The 17,631-nt window shown below is 42.9% G+C and overlaps 1 protein-coding gene across 4 annotated transcripts in view; it reads right to left on the bottom strand.

Moving 5' to 3' along the window:
- SPK1 (guanyl-nucleotide exchange factor) overlaps positions 1–17,631 on the bottom strand; it is a 207,756-nt gene that overhangs the window by 119,076 nt on the left and 71,049 nt on the right. For all 4 annotated transcript variants that reach the window (XM_087377784.1, XM_087377788.1, XM_087377778.1 and 1 more), the window contains exon 16: positions 4,537–4,644. In XM_087377784.1, coding sequence (XP_087233910.1) covers positions 4,537–4,644 — 108 coding nt within the window. The remainder of the gene's footprint in view (positions 1–4,536; positions 4,645–17,631) is intronic.

Raw genomic sequence — 17,631 nt, 5'->3', positions numbered from 1 at the left:
GTGCCTCTTGCTTGCCTTGGCTTGAGCCACCCTTGGTATTTTGCAGGGCTGCAAACCTTCGCTGAAAATCTGCTTCCATATCTGCCTTAAGAGAGAGAATCATCTGTTAAAGCTCTTCCAATTTCTTATCTCTTCCCTCATCTCAATTAGAGGGTGTTGTCTTCTTCTCTCTTCCTGTGGGCTTCGAATTCTGCTCTTTGTGGCTTATTGGCGACGGACTTCTTGACTGCCAGGGTTGCTGTCTTGGCTGTCCCGGCTTTTGATTTTCTTGTATTCACCATGATCACAGTTAAGAAGCTCAAAAACTCAAAAACTCACAACTCAGAACCAGTAATCAAAAGATTCAAAATACATAACCAGGTGCCATGGTGGCTCTCCAATAGGATGCAAAGATATCTCGCATTTGTATCTGTCGTGTCATCTCACGATGCGATGAGGGGATGGTGTCATGCAGCCGGGGGGGGGAGAGAGAGAGAGAAAGAAAGAAAGAAATATTAACGTCCTCGGAAGACCTCGCGGGCCTATGGGACAACGTGCGGAAAACACAAAAAAGGTAAAAAAACTCATACAAGCCACAAAAGGCTTGAGCAAAGGGCGCTAAGGCCCTTGCTGAGTACTATACTATGCTGAAATAAATAAAAAATAGCTCAATAGCTCAAGCAAAATCGAAAACAAAACATGTCGTATCATATCATGTATGTCATGTCATATCATGCGCTATCTGAAGTGGGAAGGAGAGAGCTAGAACTAGAACTGGAACTCAGAATCCGAAACCCGGCATTGTGGTGGCTCGTCTATGAGAGAGACATAGACAAAGAGAGAGAGAGAGACGTGTATTAACATCTTCAAGAGACCTCGCGGGTCTACGAGACAAGGTACAAAATATATGTAACCCATACAAGCCATTGTGGGCTGAAACAAAAGGCTCACTGAGGCCCTTGCTAAGTTCTAAGTGCTTAAAAATGCAAAAAGCTAGAACCAAGGGCAGCAAGGATCACCTTCCCAATCAAATCGCAATAGTCCCTGGGTACTCTGGGAATGTTTCTTGGGTACCTCCGCGCATAGCACACAGCCAAAAGCACAAATCGCAGCAAACAAGGTCACCTGGCATGAAATCGCAGCACTAGGACAGCTCCTAGAGGCCAGCAATTGAATCGCAATCACAGCAGGAATACTCTCGGACAAATCGCAATCATGTGGGGAAGAAGCCTGGTGCTGGGATTGCTTGGATTACAGAAAGAAGCTATGAGAACACAGTCGCCTTCAAGAAAGAGTGATGGGAGAATAGGGATAGAAGCATCAGAAATAGACTTTTGTACAACTAGCTATCACAAGAGCTTATATTGCCCCTAGGTACATGTAGGACTGCACTATCTTCACTGGCTCCCCTGGGTAAGTGAAACTATGTCAACGTCGATGTCGATGAAGCACTGCTTGGGATGTGTTGAAGATCCTAACCTTGGTTTTCCCAAGGTTGATTGTCAGGTCTCTCTCTCTATAGAACATCTCCAATGTCTCCAAGTGTTTCTGCAATCCCTCACGTAGAACATCTCCAAGGCTGAGGACGAAATGAGGACTATGTCATCTCCATATAGTAGTATCTGAACCATCAAATCAGCCAAAAGGGAGCCCTCTCCTCCTAGGCAATCAACAAAGGATGTGATCTCATCAATGTATAGCCCCAAGATAGTCAGTGAGAGGGGGCAGCGCTGCTTCAACCCTGCTCTCAACCCAATCTGATAGGCCCCCAGGAGTGCGAACTCACTCTCTGACGGACTCATATAAACTCATCACTTCCCAGATCATGACCTCTAGGAGATGCAGCTCCTGCAGTTGCCTGATTAGGCCTGCTTGTGTGCACGTGAGGTTGACTCCCATTTGGTAAACAAAATCTTGGCATCTGACATGGGGGTGTGTCCAACTGTTAAGCCTCTGCCTAAGACATTTAAAGCCTTGTTGTTCCTTCTTTTCTCTTCCTCCAGAGCTTCAGAAATGATCTCCTTCTTAGGGGCTGTTGCACTCTTCTTAACCACATTCTTCCATTCTAGCATATCTACATTCCCTTTATGATTTGCTGTGTGAACTCAACATGCTTCCCTTGTATCCTAGTCTGTAAGGCTGCCATCTGCCGTACACAGCTATCACATGTCCATACACGTTGCTCAGCGCCGTACTACCATACAGGTCTCGTATGCTCCAACATCTGCATGTGCGACTGTACCGTGCAAACCCGTACTATGCATATCTACCGTACATGCGTCAATTATCCGTACATGTGCATGTCCGTACATTGAACCGTACGACAGGCGCCGACTGTCCGTACCTACTGCTCGTTCGTGCTGTGAGCTGTTTGGCCATACGCACAACCTGCTGGCTACTTGGTAGTACACAGCTTCAAAACTGTTCAATGTACTACCCTCCGTACATGCCCGTACTGCGCACGAAGGTTGACCATACATCCGTACAAAATTGTGCAGGCAACTCTCGTTCAAACAGTAGCTAACTGTTTCGTAAATCTGTACTACATCCGTCCGTACTGCGTTGCTGTCCGTACAGCCACCGGCAGACACAAGGTCCAGGTACTTCTATTTTTGCAGCAAGTAATATTTAGCAAGCACATTGCATTTTTTGGGACAAAAATATGGGGCTTCTGTACATTCTTGTACAAGTATTGCAAGCAGATTGCAGATTTGTCAAGAGTTTGGGGCTTTTGAACTCGCATTGCAATTTTTGCAACAGTTGGGGCTTTCAATCAATTTGCCCTCTTCTGGTTGCAATTTCTTGCCAGAAATTGCGGCTTTTGCAATGGAAGAGCAATTTCGGAGCTTTGCAGGGTTTTTGGGCTCAGTTTGCCCTCTTTTGGATGCAATTTCCCCTCAAGAAATTGGCGCTCTTAGCATTCTGATGCAATTTGGCAATGTACAAGCATTTTGGGACTGTTGCAGGCAATTTTGGACTCATTTTGAGTGACATTGGAGGGCATTTGCAAGATAATTGAAGTGCATTTTGAGCCTTTGATAGGTTGTGACAATATTTGCTACTATGGGCAAGAAGCCAGGTCATTATATTGGAGAATGCAAGAAGCGCATAGCCAAAGAGAAGAAAAGGGATTCCGGTATGGTTGTGTCAAATGCATCAGCTCCACATTCTCATGATGGGGGAGATGTTGCAGGCAACTTTGTGGAAGAGCAATATGCCTTTCTGTCTTGCACTTCAGATTTTTCAATGGGTAGTTCGCTACAGCCACTAATGATGATGACCCATATGCAGGCTCTCTTAGTGTCAATGAGACACTTCCTACTTGGTAAATTGACAGTGGTGCTTCAAAGCACATCACTTCCAAGAATAGTGTTTCTCTACATCCTCCACCCACTAAAAAGAAGGTGACTTGTGCAAATAATTCTTCTTTTTCAGTGTGTGGAGTGGGAGACATTATTCTCACATCCACTGATGGCACAGATTTCAGAATTTCAAATGTTCTCTATGTGCCAGGGATAATGAAGAATTCGCTTTCAATGTCCTCACTCAATAGAGGAGGATTTCAGGTTGTTTTTTATGATGACAAGTGCGCAGTTAGAGAGAGAGAGAATGACTATGCTTTGATGTTGTCGGGCACCTTGTATCGGGGTCTTTTTTAGCTTGATCTATATGGAAAAAAATCCGATCTTGTATTATCAGTTAGCACTCCCACTGCTGCGATGCAGAATGCGGAGTTATGGCATGCCAGGTATGAGCACATGAGCTATGGCAGCTTAATAACACTTCAAAGGCATGGCATGGTTGATGCATTGCCTCCTTTGGAGTCCCCTCCTGCTCATGCATGTGAAGGTTGCATCCTTAGCAAGATGCATAGACTTCCCTTCAAGAAGGATGGTGCAATGAAAGCTACAAGGAAATTAGAGCTTATTCACAGTTATGTCTGCAGTCCCATGAGGACACCTACCTCAGGGGGTTCTCTCTATTTTGTTACATTCATATATGACTTCATCAACTACACTTGGGTCTATGGTCTCAAGGCAAAATCAGAAGTGTTTATGCATTTCAAACACTTTGTGGCTATGGTTGAGAATGAGATAGGACTCAAGGTGCAGACACTTCGCACAGATCGAGGGGGAGAGTATATGTCTCATGAATTTGAGACATTTTTGAAGGAGAAAGGCATCACGCATACGCTTACAATGAGGCTTACACCTCAACAGAATGGCAAAGCTAAGCGGAATAATCGCACTGCCATGGAGATGGATAGATGCATACTCACAAGTAAGAAGCAAAAATAAACAAGCAAGTCAAGAAACAAAAAACAAAATCTTCCAAAAAACTGGAATTAACGTGCTCTCTCTCTCTCTCTCTCTCTATTCTAAAACATAAAAAGCTAAAAGCCAAAAATCCCCAAAAAAAAATTCTAAAATCTATCCCTGAAACGGTGAAGAGAACAATCCCTCCAATCAATAAGCAAATTTACAAATAATGGCCATTGAAAAATACAAAGTATCTGGTTCATGTTCTTGATCAAGGATTGGACATTACAAAACTGACCTGTAAAGTCTCACCACCATCACCTATCAATTGAAGAAGCATGTTGAGGATGGGCTGTAAAAATTGTAGCATTGCCGTAGAGTCAACATTTTTCAAACTGTTGATTGCCTGCAATAAAAACACGAAGCTTTCCTCCATCAATCATGTGCGAGTTTCCAATGTTTCCAAATTTACAGCAATCAAAAATCACCCTTATGACAGTCCCCCACAAAAGCTATTAACGTGAGGAGGATAATAACAATCTATCCCTATAGCACTTCACAACGTAGAGTAGAGCTGTTGAAGTTTCTCCTTAAGTCTCTCCCAAAATCCCTGCAGAGAGAACCAGTTTATAACAGGAATCACAGGATGATTGAATGATCTGGTACTGCGAAAAAGTAGGCCTTGCATTATTGATATCATTTACTTTAGATCAACACTGCTGATTACCTTGAGACCATAAGCTATCTCATGCATATACAGGTGCCTGCCTTATATGCCTAGAGCTGTGAAGATCATGCATATCATACAGTTTATGACTAAGCACATGAAGCTGGTACCTAAGTTCATGCTGCACTCAAATGGTATGCACATGAGGACACACACACGCACGCACGCACAATTGGCAACATAACAAAATCCTCAGTGGTGTGTTTTTCTTTTTTCCCATAGAAAAGAACCTTTTATAAAGAGCTCTGAAAATAATAGAGAAATCAGCTCTCTCAGTCTGTGAGGTGCCAGATGAGAACTGTGAGGTGCCAGATGAGAATTATGGCTGCCTCGCAGCATGCTGCTCTATGTCCTGACTCACTACATATGGAAACCCAAGAGCAATTGCCATCAAATGCTGTACAACCAATGTGTTATGATCCCATGGTCATAGCATGAGCTGGCATTAATAATGGGGTTAGGTCTTAGCAATAGACCCTTGGTGGCTTTTGCTCCAGTCTCATCTTCCTCCTCCTTTCCTACTGCTCCGACACCTGCTTCTTCTGTTTTCTCTGCCTCAGCGCCTCCTTCTGCCTCTGCTCCTCCTACTCGTGTTTTTCTTCGGCGGAAGCATGGTGGTTTGTTTGCCTCGCCTTTGATTAAATTGGCAAAGCTGGATGTTTCCGATGGCCCTTCTTCTTCCCTCCAACTGGATCTTCTTCGCCAATTGTGCTCTGCCTCTGTCACAGAAGTTCCTTCATCGGGTTCCCCGCTTGTTTGTTCCTTAGATTCTGCCCTTTTGGTCTCCGATCTTCGACAGGCTCAGCAATTTGGAGTCTGCCTCTATTTTATGGGCAGGGTTTTATCTTCAGCTCAGCTTCGTCATTGGGCTGATGTTGCAGTGGGTCTGGATTATATTTTTTCCTTTGTCTTTCTGGGCAAAGGATTTTACTATGCCCACTGCTCTTTGACTGAGGTGGTAGAGCGCCTTGTCAGTCGTGCTAGTGGTCCTGGAGCTGGCTTTTTTGCTTATGTGATGCCCTGGGATCCCTTATTTGATCCGTCTGCCTCTCTTCTAACCCACTATCCGGTTTGGATTACACTCAAAGCGCTGCCTGTGCCTCTTCTTCAGCATCGTCCTACTCTTGCAGCCTTTTTGGGCAGGCCTCTCCATGTTCCGAGACATTAATCTAGGATTTGCTCATCCAATGCGCATCAAGCTGCATTTTTCTTCTTTTCCTAACAGCTTGTTATCGGTGTCGTCAAGTTGGTCATTTTGCACGTGCTTGTCCTTTTGCTTCCATGACCACTCCTCCTACTCCTTCTTCAACTGTGAAGGTTACTCCTCCTCCTCCTCCTCCTCCCCCTCCTCCTCCTCCGGTTTCTCCTAAGGCTTTATTGGATAAGCCTTCTTTTACTGCTCCGAAGCATTACTGGAGGAAGGTAGAAAAATCACATGCCAAACTTTTTCTTGTTGGATCCGACTCTTGTTGAGCATCATCAACCTCCTTCTCCTAAGGATATGGATGTGCCCCTTGCAGAGGGGATCATACAGGATGTTGCACATGCTCCTTCTCAAGTTGATCCTCGGAGTGAAGCTGAAATGCTGAGTCCTGCATTATCAGAGGTAGCTCTTTCGTCGAAGGATACAGATGTTGATCTAGCTCCTTTGCCTCTGATGCCTGTGCCAGAGTCTTCTTCTGTTCGGGATGCAGATGTGCCATTTTCACTAGATTCTTTTCATCCCATATTAAAACAGGTTTTTGACCCTGCCATTCAGAAATTTCGGGTGCCCGCCTATATTAAGAAGAATCACAAGGACAAAAAACAGCTTGTTTTTATTAATGGTGTGGTTTCTACACTACATCAGTTTTTACAAAGCAATAATCTGAAGCTGGAGGATGTTGTGTTTGATCCTCCTCCAGCTTGATATGTAACTTTTTACATGGCTGCCTCATGACTTTTGCTCTGAGGCTTTACTTGTAAATTTTTCCTTTGTACTTATTGGTGGGTTTTTACCTCTTTTGCCTCATTCTTTGCTTTGAAGGCCATTGAGTAAGGTAATCCCGTAAGATCACACAAGACGTCAGATCTTATCGGAATATCAGTGCGGCACCTCATGGCCTAAGCGAAACATATAATTGTTTCAGTGAATAAATTGCATAATGCCTCATGGATTTCAGACCATTTTTTAATGCAATGCCGGCCAATACTAGGTAAGCTCTACAATGCAACCACTTTTCATTTGTCAAAATGAGCATGGATTACTAAAAAGAGACGCACCTTGGGAATGGCGACATCCGCATGCTTACGAAATAGGGATGCAATTTTGGATCGAAGTTCGCTACGAGTGATGACTTCGTGCAGATTATACATGTCAACAACCCAGCTAGATCAAGTATAAAGGATCCTTCTACGAGCTTGAGTTTAGCCAAGTGCCGCGTCTCGTCGTGGCTACAACCACTGTGTCGCTCGTCGTGGCTACAACCACTGTGTCGCATACCATGGGAGCCCACCAATCCAGTTGTTACGCTAGACTAAGCATAGGCCTTCTCACGGTCCAGGTATCACAAGGAGTGCATCTTATGGGGTCGTTGTAAATGAGCCCACAGCTTATATATGTACTTTTTTTTTTTTTGGGGTGAAATCTTATATTTATGTGTGGGACCAAAGATACCCCAATCTGGTCTTTCTAATCTATGGTTGTTTTGCAAGACTTGGCGACAGCGTAGACTCAGTTGTACCCAACCTTGGGCCTAGCTAACCCTCGCCTTCGGTTCCCATTTCATTTGTATCATAACAACTATATCGCCAATATTTGGGTGGGCGCCTTTCCTCGTTTGCATGCGGGTCTGACTCTGTGGTGTGGTATTCAACTTGTTGACAATTCTTCTCCCAGCTATAGCCAAATCTTGAGGCGTTGGAAGAGGAAGTGGATTTGGTCCATGGGTGCACAGATCTTCCTCTGACATAGAAGTCCTATATATGACTTGCCTCTAGATAGACAGCTATGGTTTGACTTCTGGAAAGAAGCTTGCTTGTGAAGTATTCGTTCCTCAAATTGTTTGACAGTAGCTGCTTGAGGCTGATTCATTGGCCAAAGTAAGCCATCATTTGCACTTGAAGGCTGTATAGGATGATTTGTCAGGCTAGCTTGGATTGGTTGTAATAGGTTTGATTCATCAGCTTGCTCCTAAGTGCTGGCTAACCAGAGTGTGTGAAGAAACTATATGGGCAAAACATCTGATAGCCTTGCAGGCTGTAGGGCAGACTGTACAGCAGATATTGCAGACTGCATGGCAAGCTGTACAGCAGAGTCTGCATGGCAATGTGTTAAATACTCCATACTCTAGGGCAGATCTTGCAGGCTGCATGGCAGACTGTATAGCAGAGTTTGCATGCACATGTGGTAAATACTCCAAACTGTTTGGTCAGGAGGTACCCCAAACAACGAGCAAGGGGGAACCATGGCAAGAAAGAGCAAGGGGGAACATAATTGACATCACACATTATAACCTCTGAAAACACTTATACATTGCTATGTGACATTATGGACCCCTTTAGCTCAAACTTGTTTTGATACAATATGTAGGAAATGAAAAAATGCATCCAAGAGAGTTGATGCATAAATTCATTTTGATACACTATGTAGGAACTGGAGAAATGCATCCAAGAGAGTTGATGCATATAATGCAACTCCATAATGAAAATGATCTTCTATAAGAACATCCCTTTGTGAACGCCTGGGTGGTGCACAATGCTCCCCTATAAAGGGAAGGTCTCTCGTCTCCAAAATGAATATGTACTCCATGCTTCTACTTCACATACTCATAGTAACCAAGCGACACACAATTGGTAGGAACAATAATACCCTAGGGACTTTCACACAATCTTGTAGTAGCCATTGGGCTTTTCGCTAAAATTTATGTAACAGGCCTTCTCTTCTCAACCAACTATAGCATAGGATAGCTAAGAGTACATAAGAAGCAAGAAAAAATTGTATCCCCATATTGACTAGTCAATTCTTGTGTGGATACTACAATGTCTAATGTTGACATGAGAGGCAGCCTACAAATTATCAATCTTCTTATATCTAACGTAGATATAAGAGGCATCCTATAGATTATTAAACGTCCTTCTAATCAAACATTATAGTTCTTGAACACAATCTACTATGATACCAAATCCATTTCTAGCCAATTGTTAGGAAGCTTTTCCACCATCACTTGCTTGACAATGTACTCAAATAACTCACCTTTAAATTTACTCAGTTAAATATTTGTCTTTCAAATTGCAAGAGATGATCAAAGTAGCACTCTTTCGAGTATGACTAGATGAGCTTTAACCCTCAGGCCTTATGGGCAAAGAGGTTAGGTTGATTGCATATGTATTTTAGTAATGGTGGTCTATATCATGCTATAATTTCATACAAAAAATGTCTATCAATTTCTTCATATATCCCATGGTTGGGATATTAAGGATTGCATATGAGATTTTATTTTTTTAAAGGAATAAGTAAATGAGTGAATGAATAAATAAATAAGGAAATATGTATACACATATACTCTCTAAATCTCTTGCAATTAAAACAAAACTTTTGATTTATGCATATTTTGTGCTGGGAGTGCAGATCCAGGTGCCATAGTAGCTCTCGAGTGTGACACGAGATGTCTCGTATCTGCATCTATTGAGTCATCTCTCATTGTGGCAGGGGGGGGCTCCTTGATCTCCGTATCTGGTGTGCTATATCAAGAGTGACACGTCAGCTGAGATGGTCCTCTCAGAGTAGAGCTGGGGAGGGGTTGGACCTCCATTGTGCGTGCCCTAGTCAACCTCTGCACCTTGCACTGTCTTTGTGTCTTCGGCTTATCGCTGCGCACTGTGTCTCCTCGCTGATCCATGCTGCGCTTATGTCGGCTATCTCCTCCTCTACTCCACACTGTCCTGGGGTTGACTCAAATGCATAGAATTCTATCACATGTCGCTGTGCTTGACTGGTCTCTGTCGCATGTGGCACTGCCCCCTGTACTAGTGGCTTCGCTAAAAGTAAAGTACAATATTAGAACTTTTAGCAAAGCAACTAGTACATGCACTAAGCATGCGCTTATGCATGCTTAAAGAAAGGTGGTATATGACCAACTCTTTCACATGCATGGATTTTTAGCCTATGAATGAGCATGCAGGCTGAGCCTGCAACTCGCAAGACTTGTCATGTTACCAAAGTAAACTTTAACACACACATGCAATGCACTCCACATGCCATGTTTCATTGCCATGCAATTTTATGGATGTCTAGCAAAGCACACATGTATGTGCATGACATGCCCAAACCACCCAAAACCAGGTGCCTGCAGATTCGTTAATCTTTAGTTGCCTCCCAAGGGTGTTTCACCTGACCAAAGAGGATGTCCATTTCACGAGCGACCAGGAACGAGCCAAAGTCTAAATCGAGCAACTGGGCGATGAAAGATGTCTATCTAAATTTGTTTCATGATAACTAATAAAAGACAAAAAATATTCCCATGCATTGCTAGAGCATGGACAAGCTGGAAGAAAGCTCCAAGTTAAAAATATTCACCCAAAAGCATTGAAAGGTGCTTACTTTACATTGTGTTTAAGGAAGTGTTTAAGGGACACTTCCTATGAGGCTCAACCCTTGCCCTTTCGACGGGACACTTCCTAATGAGGCACAACCTTTCACAAGAGACATCCTATTGAAGAGACATTCTTATTGTAATGTACTCTCTCATCAAGGGAGCAATACAATTATTCCTTGTTCTCTGCTATTTCAGTCTCCTTTCTGTTCCTTAGCACATTTCTAAATATAGTAAATCTAGGATTTCTTACATAACCTGCTGCATTTCTCTTCCAAACCCAAGAGCTCGCATAGTTTGCGAGATGAAATCCCATTGAACCGTATCAAAAGCTTTTGCGATATCCACCTGTAGGGGCAGAACATCAGCATTTGCAATATTATCTGTAATATGCCTACGAGGGACAAACCCATATTAAAAAGGATGCAGCCCATCATGTAAATAACCTTTAATACGGTCAACAATCATTTTAGCTATGATATTGTATATAACTGACATAAACACACACACACACACATATATATTTACCTGTGTATGTATGTATGCACACACACACACACCTTTTTTTTTTTTTTTGGTAAACCCATGAGAAATATATTATCAGCAAGATTACATGAGGGTCTCAAAAAACAGAGAGCCTCAACAGGAAATCAAAAGCAAAGAGAAACTATTTCCAGGCATGACTGAGGAAGATCTCCTTGATGGCAAGTATCATAGATAGATTGCCGTAGGGAGAGTCTGAAATATTCAACGAAGGATTCCATCTGCTTCTTGTCTTCGATACATGGCCCTTTCTGAAACGGTGCCTCATTTGTTTTGGATGTGCTCCAGCACTAAGACCTTCATATGCAAAATTTCCATGTTGCTTCGCCTTCGTTTCCCTAACTCTCCTTTTGGGAAACATTTTTGGCTTTTTGGCAGACTTGCTACAACCTTGGCACACACACACACACATACGTGTATATGAGTGTGTGTGTGTGTGTGTGTGTATGTGTGTGTGTGTGGGTTCTCATTTCATTTTTTGGTATGTGTGTGTGTGTGTGTGTGTGTGTGTGTGTGGTGGGGTGTGGGGGTGTGTGGGATTTGGCCCTCGGCTAGTCCATATTATTTACTAGTTCCATTCTCATGCCACTGCGCAGTGTTTGCTTGGTAGTGGGTTGTCAAGGACATGGACTATGACCCGTTCAGTGAGACAGGGTTGCCCTCTTAGTTCGCTACTGTATGCCATTGCTACTCATCCGTTATTGTTGCATATGGACAATCTTGCAGATACAGGGCAGCTTCAAGGCTTGCAAATTCCAGGGGCACAGCCGTTTCTCGCACAGGCATATGCTGATGATTCATATTTCATGCCCAGGAATTCTCAAAGTGACCTCTCTCATTTGATGCGTACTTTGAATGATTTTGGCATAGCTGCTGGACTGCATATCAACTTTCAGAAATCGAATCTTCTAGCATTGAAAGAAGCTGATTGGCATGCACTTCTCTGGCCAGGCCACATTATTTCTTCCCATACTATTGTGAGGCATTTAGGGTATCCCATTGGCTGGAATATTACCCCTCAACAACAGCTCAAATGGGTGCTTAAAAAGATTAACAAGAAGCTGGAATACTGGCACTTGTCCACTTGGCCTCTACATGTTCGACTTCGGATAGTACAGTCTATCATTATGGCATATGTGCAATTTTATTTGCCTCTTCTTCCCTGGTCTTTTAAGCATTTGGCTTCCTATATGTCCCAGGCTATGGAGATATTTTGGAAAAGCAAATCTCACAAAAAGGCTTTGCGACTACTTCCCATGCAGTCTGTTTGTTCTCCTAAGACTCATGGGGGACTGAATATTCTCAATCTTCAGTTTCATATGTTGGCAAGAAAGAGCACTATGATTGCTGATTTTTTTCAGCAAAAACAGCCATGGGCTATTATGTTAGCAGCTATGTGTGGAAACATGACGTCCCATGCATATGGGCGTTGGATTACAGATCACTGGGAAGCAGTCATGACCACATTTCAGGGGAAAATTCCTGGTTGTCCCGTTTCTACTGCTTTTATTCATGATTGGAAGAGAATTCTCTCTTATGCTAAATGGTCAGGTGCTTCTTCCCATAACAATAATTCTCTTCGCTTGGAAAGCATCCATTGGAGCAAGGTGTTTGAATCGCCTCTTGCTTTACAGGCACCTATTAAAGCATATAATCTTATGAAATTGGACATAAGATTTGTCGGAGATGTTGTGGATCAACATGGTTATGTGCTTTCATTTCCACAAGCTTGCAAGACATTCCCCTTGGGTCTGCGTCATAGGCCCATTTGGAGAATACTTACAACTATGTTGCAGCCATTTGTTCATGTTCCTCCACTGTTTGTACAGGACAGATTACTGGACTGGAATTTGACTTCCTTATCTCCTACTACTTGTTCACTTTCAATGCATAATTTGGCCTCCTCGATGGTCTACAAATTTCTTCTTCCACCACCATGGATTGATAAGCATGCCAACACTCTTTGGAATTTGGATAGGCCTTTATCTTGGTGGCAATCACAACTCAAGAAAATTTGGAAAGCTAAATTGCCATTGAAACAGAGGCTTTTCTTTTGGAGATGTATAGTGGGAGCTTTTTCCATTGGGGTGAAAATGGCAGCACGTCGTATTGCTTCCTCTTCCTGCCCCCGTTGCTCTCATCACCATGAGACAGTTCCCCATTTGTTATGGTCTTGCCCGCACTCTTGGATATTGATCACTCATGTCTCTCATTTGCTGCGGCTTCGATTTCCCTCTATCAGATTCGGGAAACTCTTCTGGATGTTTGGATGCTTCTCATCTCAGATGTCTCCATTCCTCCTTTTCTTTCACTGGGCTCGTTTTTGGGTACTATGGACTATTTGGACACAGAGATTGCATTTTAGGATGGGACAACAGTTTCCTCAGGCATATGCTTTCTTGAGAATGTCCCTCAAGCAATCTTTATATGATAGTTATGCTGCGAGGGACTTGGTGATGGGATATCTCAAGGTGTATGCCTCAGGCACAGCTTATGTTTCTATGTGTGAGTGTTAGAGGCACAGTTAGGTGCCCACAAGCACAATTAGGTGGTGGAGAGCCACATAGGATGATTGAGAGAATCTAGGAGCGATTGAGGAGATGATTGTGGAGCTGTGAAGTCATCAGTGATGTCAGTGAGCATGTATGAGGTGCCTACTTAAGGACCTCACTCTTCTTCATTCCATAATGCAAGTAATGCAAGTATTCTGAGTTTGTGTCCACTCTTTCCTTTCCTTTCAGCTTACCAACATGGTATCAGAGCCCTTTGATCCCCCTTGAGCCCATTTCTGCCACATCATCATCTTCTTCTTCATCTTCTTCTTCTTCATCTTCCTCTTTCTTCCCAAAATCTTTGAGAGCTTGGTTCTCCACCTACAAACGACCATTGCCCAAACCCTCTGAGCTGAAAACTCCTCTAGTATGGGCGAACTTCCACCTGCAAGCAATTGAAGAAAAAACGTCTATGTTGGCTGCCATTCCCCAAACAGTACATTTTTCGCCATTTCTTCTATTGCTCAATACTCCCTGCCTACTCCGCCATTGCCTGAGCCCTCTTAGGAGTAGATGGGCGACCTCAAGACGAAGATTTTGAGCCATTTTTCAGGTCATTTGGTTAAGTAACGAGGGAGAAATCGTCAAAACTCAGGTTCAGCCTGTAGCAACTCTCCCGGGCAAAAGTGTGCACCATTTCGTCCAACCTCTGTGTTGGACCCTCTCTCGTATATGAGCTTTCTTTTGCTTCAGAAAGCCCTCTTTTCCTTGCTTTGAAGAGTGAGCTACAAGCCCTCCAAGTTCAGCCTTTTAGTGTTGACAGTTTTGGACAAGTTTTGGAGATGATGCTACATAAAATGCTACTCTAGCATTTCTGGTTTTTTGAAACTTTCAATAACTTCAGTACAAGTGTGGCTTCAGTTTTGTTTTGAATTACTAGACCTCGTTTTGATTGGAAAGTAGTCATTTTAGCCACTTCTATGAAGCATGTAAGAAGAAGCATCATTGATTGAATATTGGTCACTAGTCTTTGCTACATCAAGTGCTCATATTTTGGAAGTCTTTCAGTTATTTTTTGCCTTGTAAGAGAGATAGACACTGCCCAATATCTGGGTTAGACCCTCTCATGGCTACCCTATTGAATCTAGAGAAGTTCAATGGAAAGGGCTTCCACACATGGCAGATGAAGGTGAAATTTGCATTGATGAGGGAGAACTTATGGGGACTTGTCAAACCGACTCCTACCGCTTCTTCTACGGCCTCCAATGCTGGAGAATCCTCAACTCCGACACAACCGGCAAGGGATCCAGCTAGAGAAGAAAAAGCATATGGTATCATTGCTCTTGCTTTAGGAGATGATTATATTCACCATATCTCTGACTTGGAGTCTCCTTCAGAAGCTTGGCAGAAGCTTGACATGATTTTTGGTGCTAGCTCTCACATCTCTAAACTATCACTTAAAATCTCTTTCTTTGAATTGAAGATGGCTAGTGGTACTACTTTAGCAGCTCATGTCAACTATATGCGGAGTCTTATGACACAATTAGCTTCTATCAACTCTCCTATTACTCCAGATGATTCTATGGCAGTGTTACTTAAGAGTATGCCTGAAGATTATGATCACATAGTTACCACTTTGAAAAATCTTCCTAATCCTAATCTTGAAGGTATTATCTCTGCTCTCCAAGAAGAAGAAAGACATATGGAGCTCAGGAAAGGCAATGACACTGTTTATGCTGTAAAAGTCCAGAAGGGCAAGTATACCCCTTGCAATCACTGTGGAAAGACAAATCACCTTTCAAAGGACTGCTTCAAAATTAATCCATGCAAGCATTGTGGCAAGAACAACCATAATGAGAAGTTTTGCAGAGCCAAAGCAAAGACAGAAAATGCAAATCTACTTTCAGTTAATGAGCCTCCACAAGATGAGGCATCCTTTGAAGATTATGCATTTTAAAACATCTCTATGTATGCTCCAGATCTCTCTTTTTATGTCAAGGTACTCAGCCTGGATAGTCCTCCAAAATGAATGAAATAAACTATTGTGTTTTGTGTGTTTTGTAAACACCTCTGGTCACCTTATGATGTAGGCCATGTGTATGTTTTGCTCCCTGGTACCTCCTGCAGACATTGTGTGCATGTACATGCAGGGGGGATAACCATTGGAAGGTCTTTTTGTATCCCTTTTGTTTACCTTACACCCATGGGAACCCTTGCTAGCATGAGAACCTAGCCATAGATTTATCCTTGACCACCATGAGATGGCATGAGAAACTATGAGACTAGATGTATCCTTGACATAGCCTGAGGCATTCCCTTGAGGGGGGGTTTGATGGGATATCTCAAGGTGTATGCCTCATGCACACCTTATGTTTCTATGTGTGAGTGTTAGAGGCACAGTTAGGTGCCCACAAGCACAGTTAGGTGGTGGAGAGCCACATAGGATGATTGAGAGAATCTAGGAGCAGATTGAGAAGATGATTGTGGAGCTCTGAAGTCATCAGTGATGTCAGTGAGCATGTATGAGGTGCCTACTTAAGGACCTCACTCTTCTTCATGCCATAATGTAAGTAATGCAAGTATTCTGAGTTTGTGTCCACTCTTTCCTTTCCTTTCAGCTTACCAACACTTGGATGCTACTAGCCTTAAGTGTTTTCTGATTGTTTTTGAGTTCTTCCATTAGGCTCTCTTTTCGAGTCTAATGTCATGTACATTGATTTCATGTTAATTTTATAGTTACTGGTTTCACCTTAAAAAAAAGTGTGTGTGAGAGCTCCAGTGGTATGGTGTGTGGAGGGTGGAGAGAGAGCTGCACAAAAGTGTGTGAGAGAGAGCTGCACACAAGTGAGTGTGTGAGCGAGACAACCTGCTCCACGTTTCCTTTGGACTGTGTGCGGCCTACTCGGAGCCCTTACCTCTGCTCAAAGGAGATTTCGTCACAGTTTCGCCATCTCGTGTGCTATCTAAAGCCACCTTCAACGCCTCGTTTTTGGTTTCCCCTCAGTTCTTGCCCACTCTGTCAGTGCGTTGGATTAGTCTAAGTTGTGTCCTGCAAGCTTTTTTTCGCAACAGTTTCCCCTGCTCTCTTGTCCAGAACGCGTACCCTTCTGTCCAAGTCCCATGCGCAGTTGCTATAGCGTCACCACCCTTTTTTTGGTTTCAACCCAACCTGTCTCGTTTGCGTTACGGTCTGGTTACTCCCTCTCTCGCTTGGATATTGCTCCGCTTGTCTATTCCTTCAGTGGTGTGGTTTCTCGCTTATATTAAGAAGAATCACATGGTGTGGTTTCATCACTACATCAGTTTTTATAGAGCAACAATTTAAAGTTGGAGGATGCTGTGTTTTATCCTCCTCCAGCTTGATATGTAACTTTTTACTTGGCTGCCTCATGACTTTTGCTCTGAGGCTATACTTGTAAAATTTTTCCTTGTACTTATTGGTGGGTTTTTACCTCTTTTGAGGTTTCCCACACATAAATATAAGATGTCACTTTTTTTTTTTTTAAGTGTTCTTTGTCCATACGTTTTCTTTATCCGTACTATCCATACGTCTTACGTACAATCAGGTTTTATCCGTACCTTTTCCCGTATATTTGCCAATACATGTCCGTAATGTATCTTCGTACAACTATACCTTTAACCATACCTGACCGTACTGCCTATCCGTACAACCCTGTTGTACTTTTATCCGTACCTGTCCGTACTTCTCGTCCTGTTGTCTTTTTCTTGTTTTTTTATTTTCTCCCTCTGCTACAATGGTAGTTTGTCCTTATGAAAAGACCTTTCACAAAGAAAGATCATATCAGAATAAAAAGCAAAAGCAGGTAATGGGTCTGGATGACCCCCTACATGCCTCTGCAAAGGCTCAGCTAGTATATGAAGATATGCATGAGGGCTTTAGGATACAAGGAAAAGTTGGATTAATCCGATTCCTACCATAGGTATCATGATTGAGGTAGATGATATGTTCGACCCCGTGAAGGATTATGCCAAACATGCCATCATTATTTTCTTTCCAGGACGAATGCCTGCTGCTGCAAATGTTGGCAATCGGTTGA

This window comes from Dipteris shenzhenensis, chromosome 1 (assembly GCF_047967505.1).
Source record: "Dipteris shenzhenensis isolate YYH24624 ecotype China chromosome 1, Dip_SZ_1.0, whole genome shotgun sequence".
Lineage (NCBI taxonomy): Eukaryota > Viridiplantae > Streptophyta > Polypodiopsida > Gleicheniales > Dipteridaceae > Dipteris > Dipteris shenzhenensis.
Note: the sequence above shows the minus strand (reverse complement) of the source record. Positions and strands in the feature narration are given on the sequence as shown.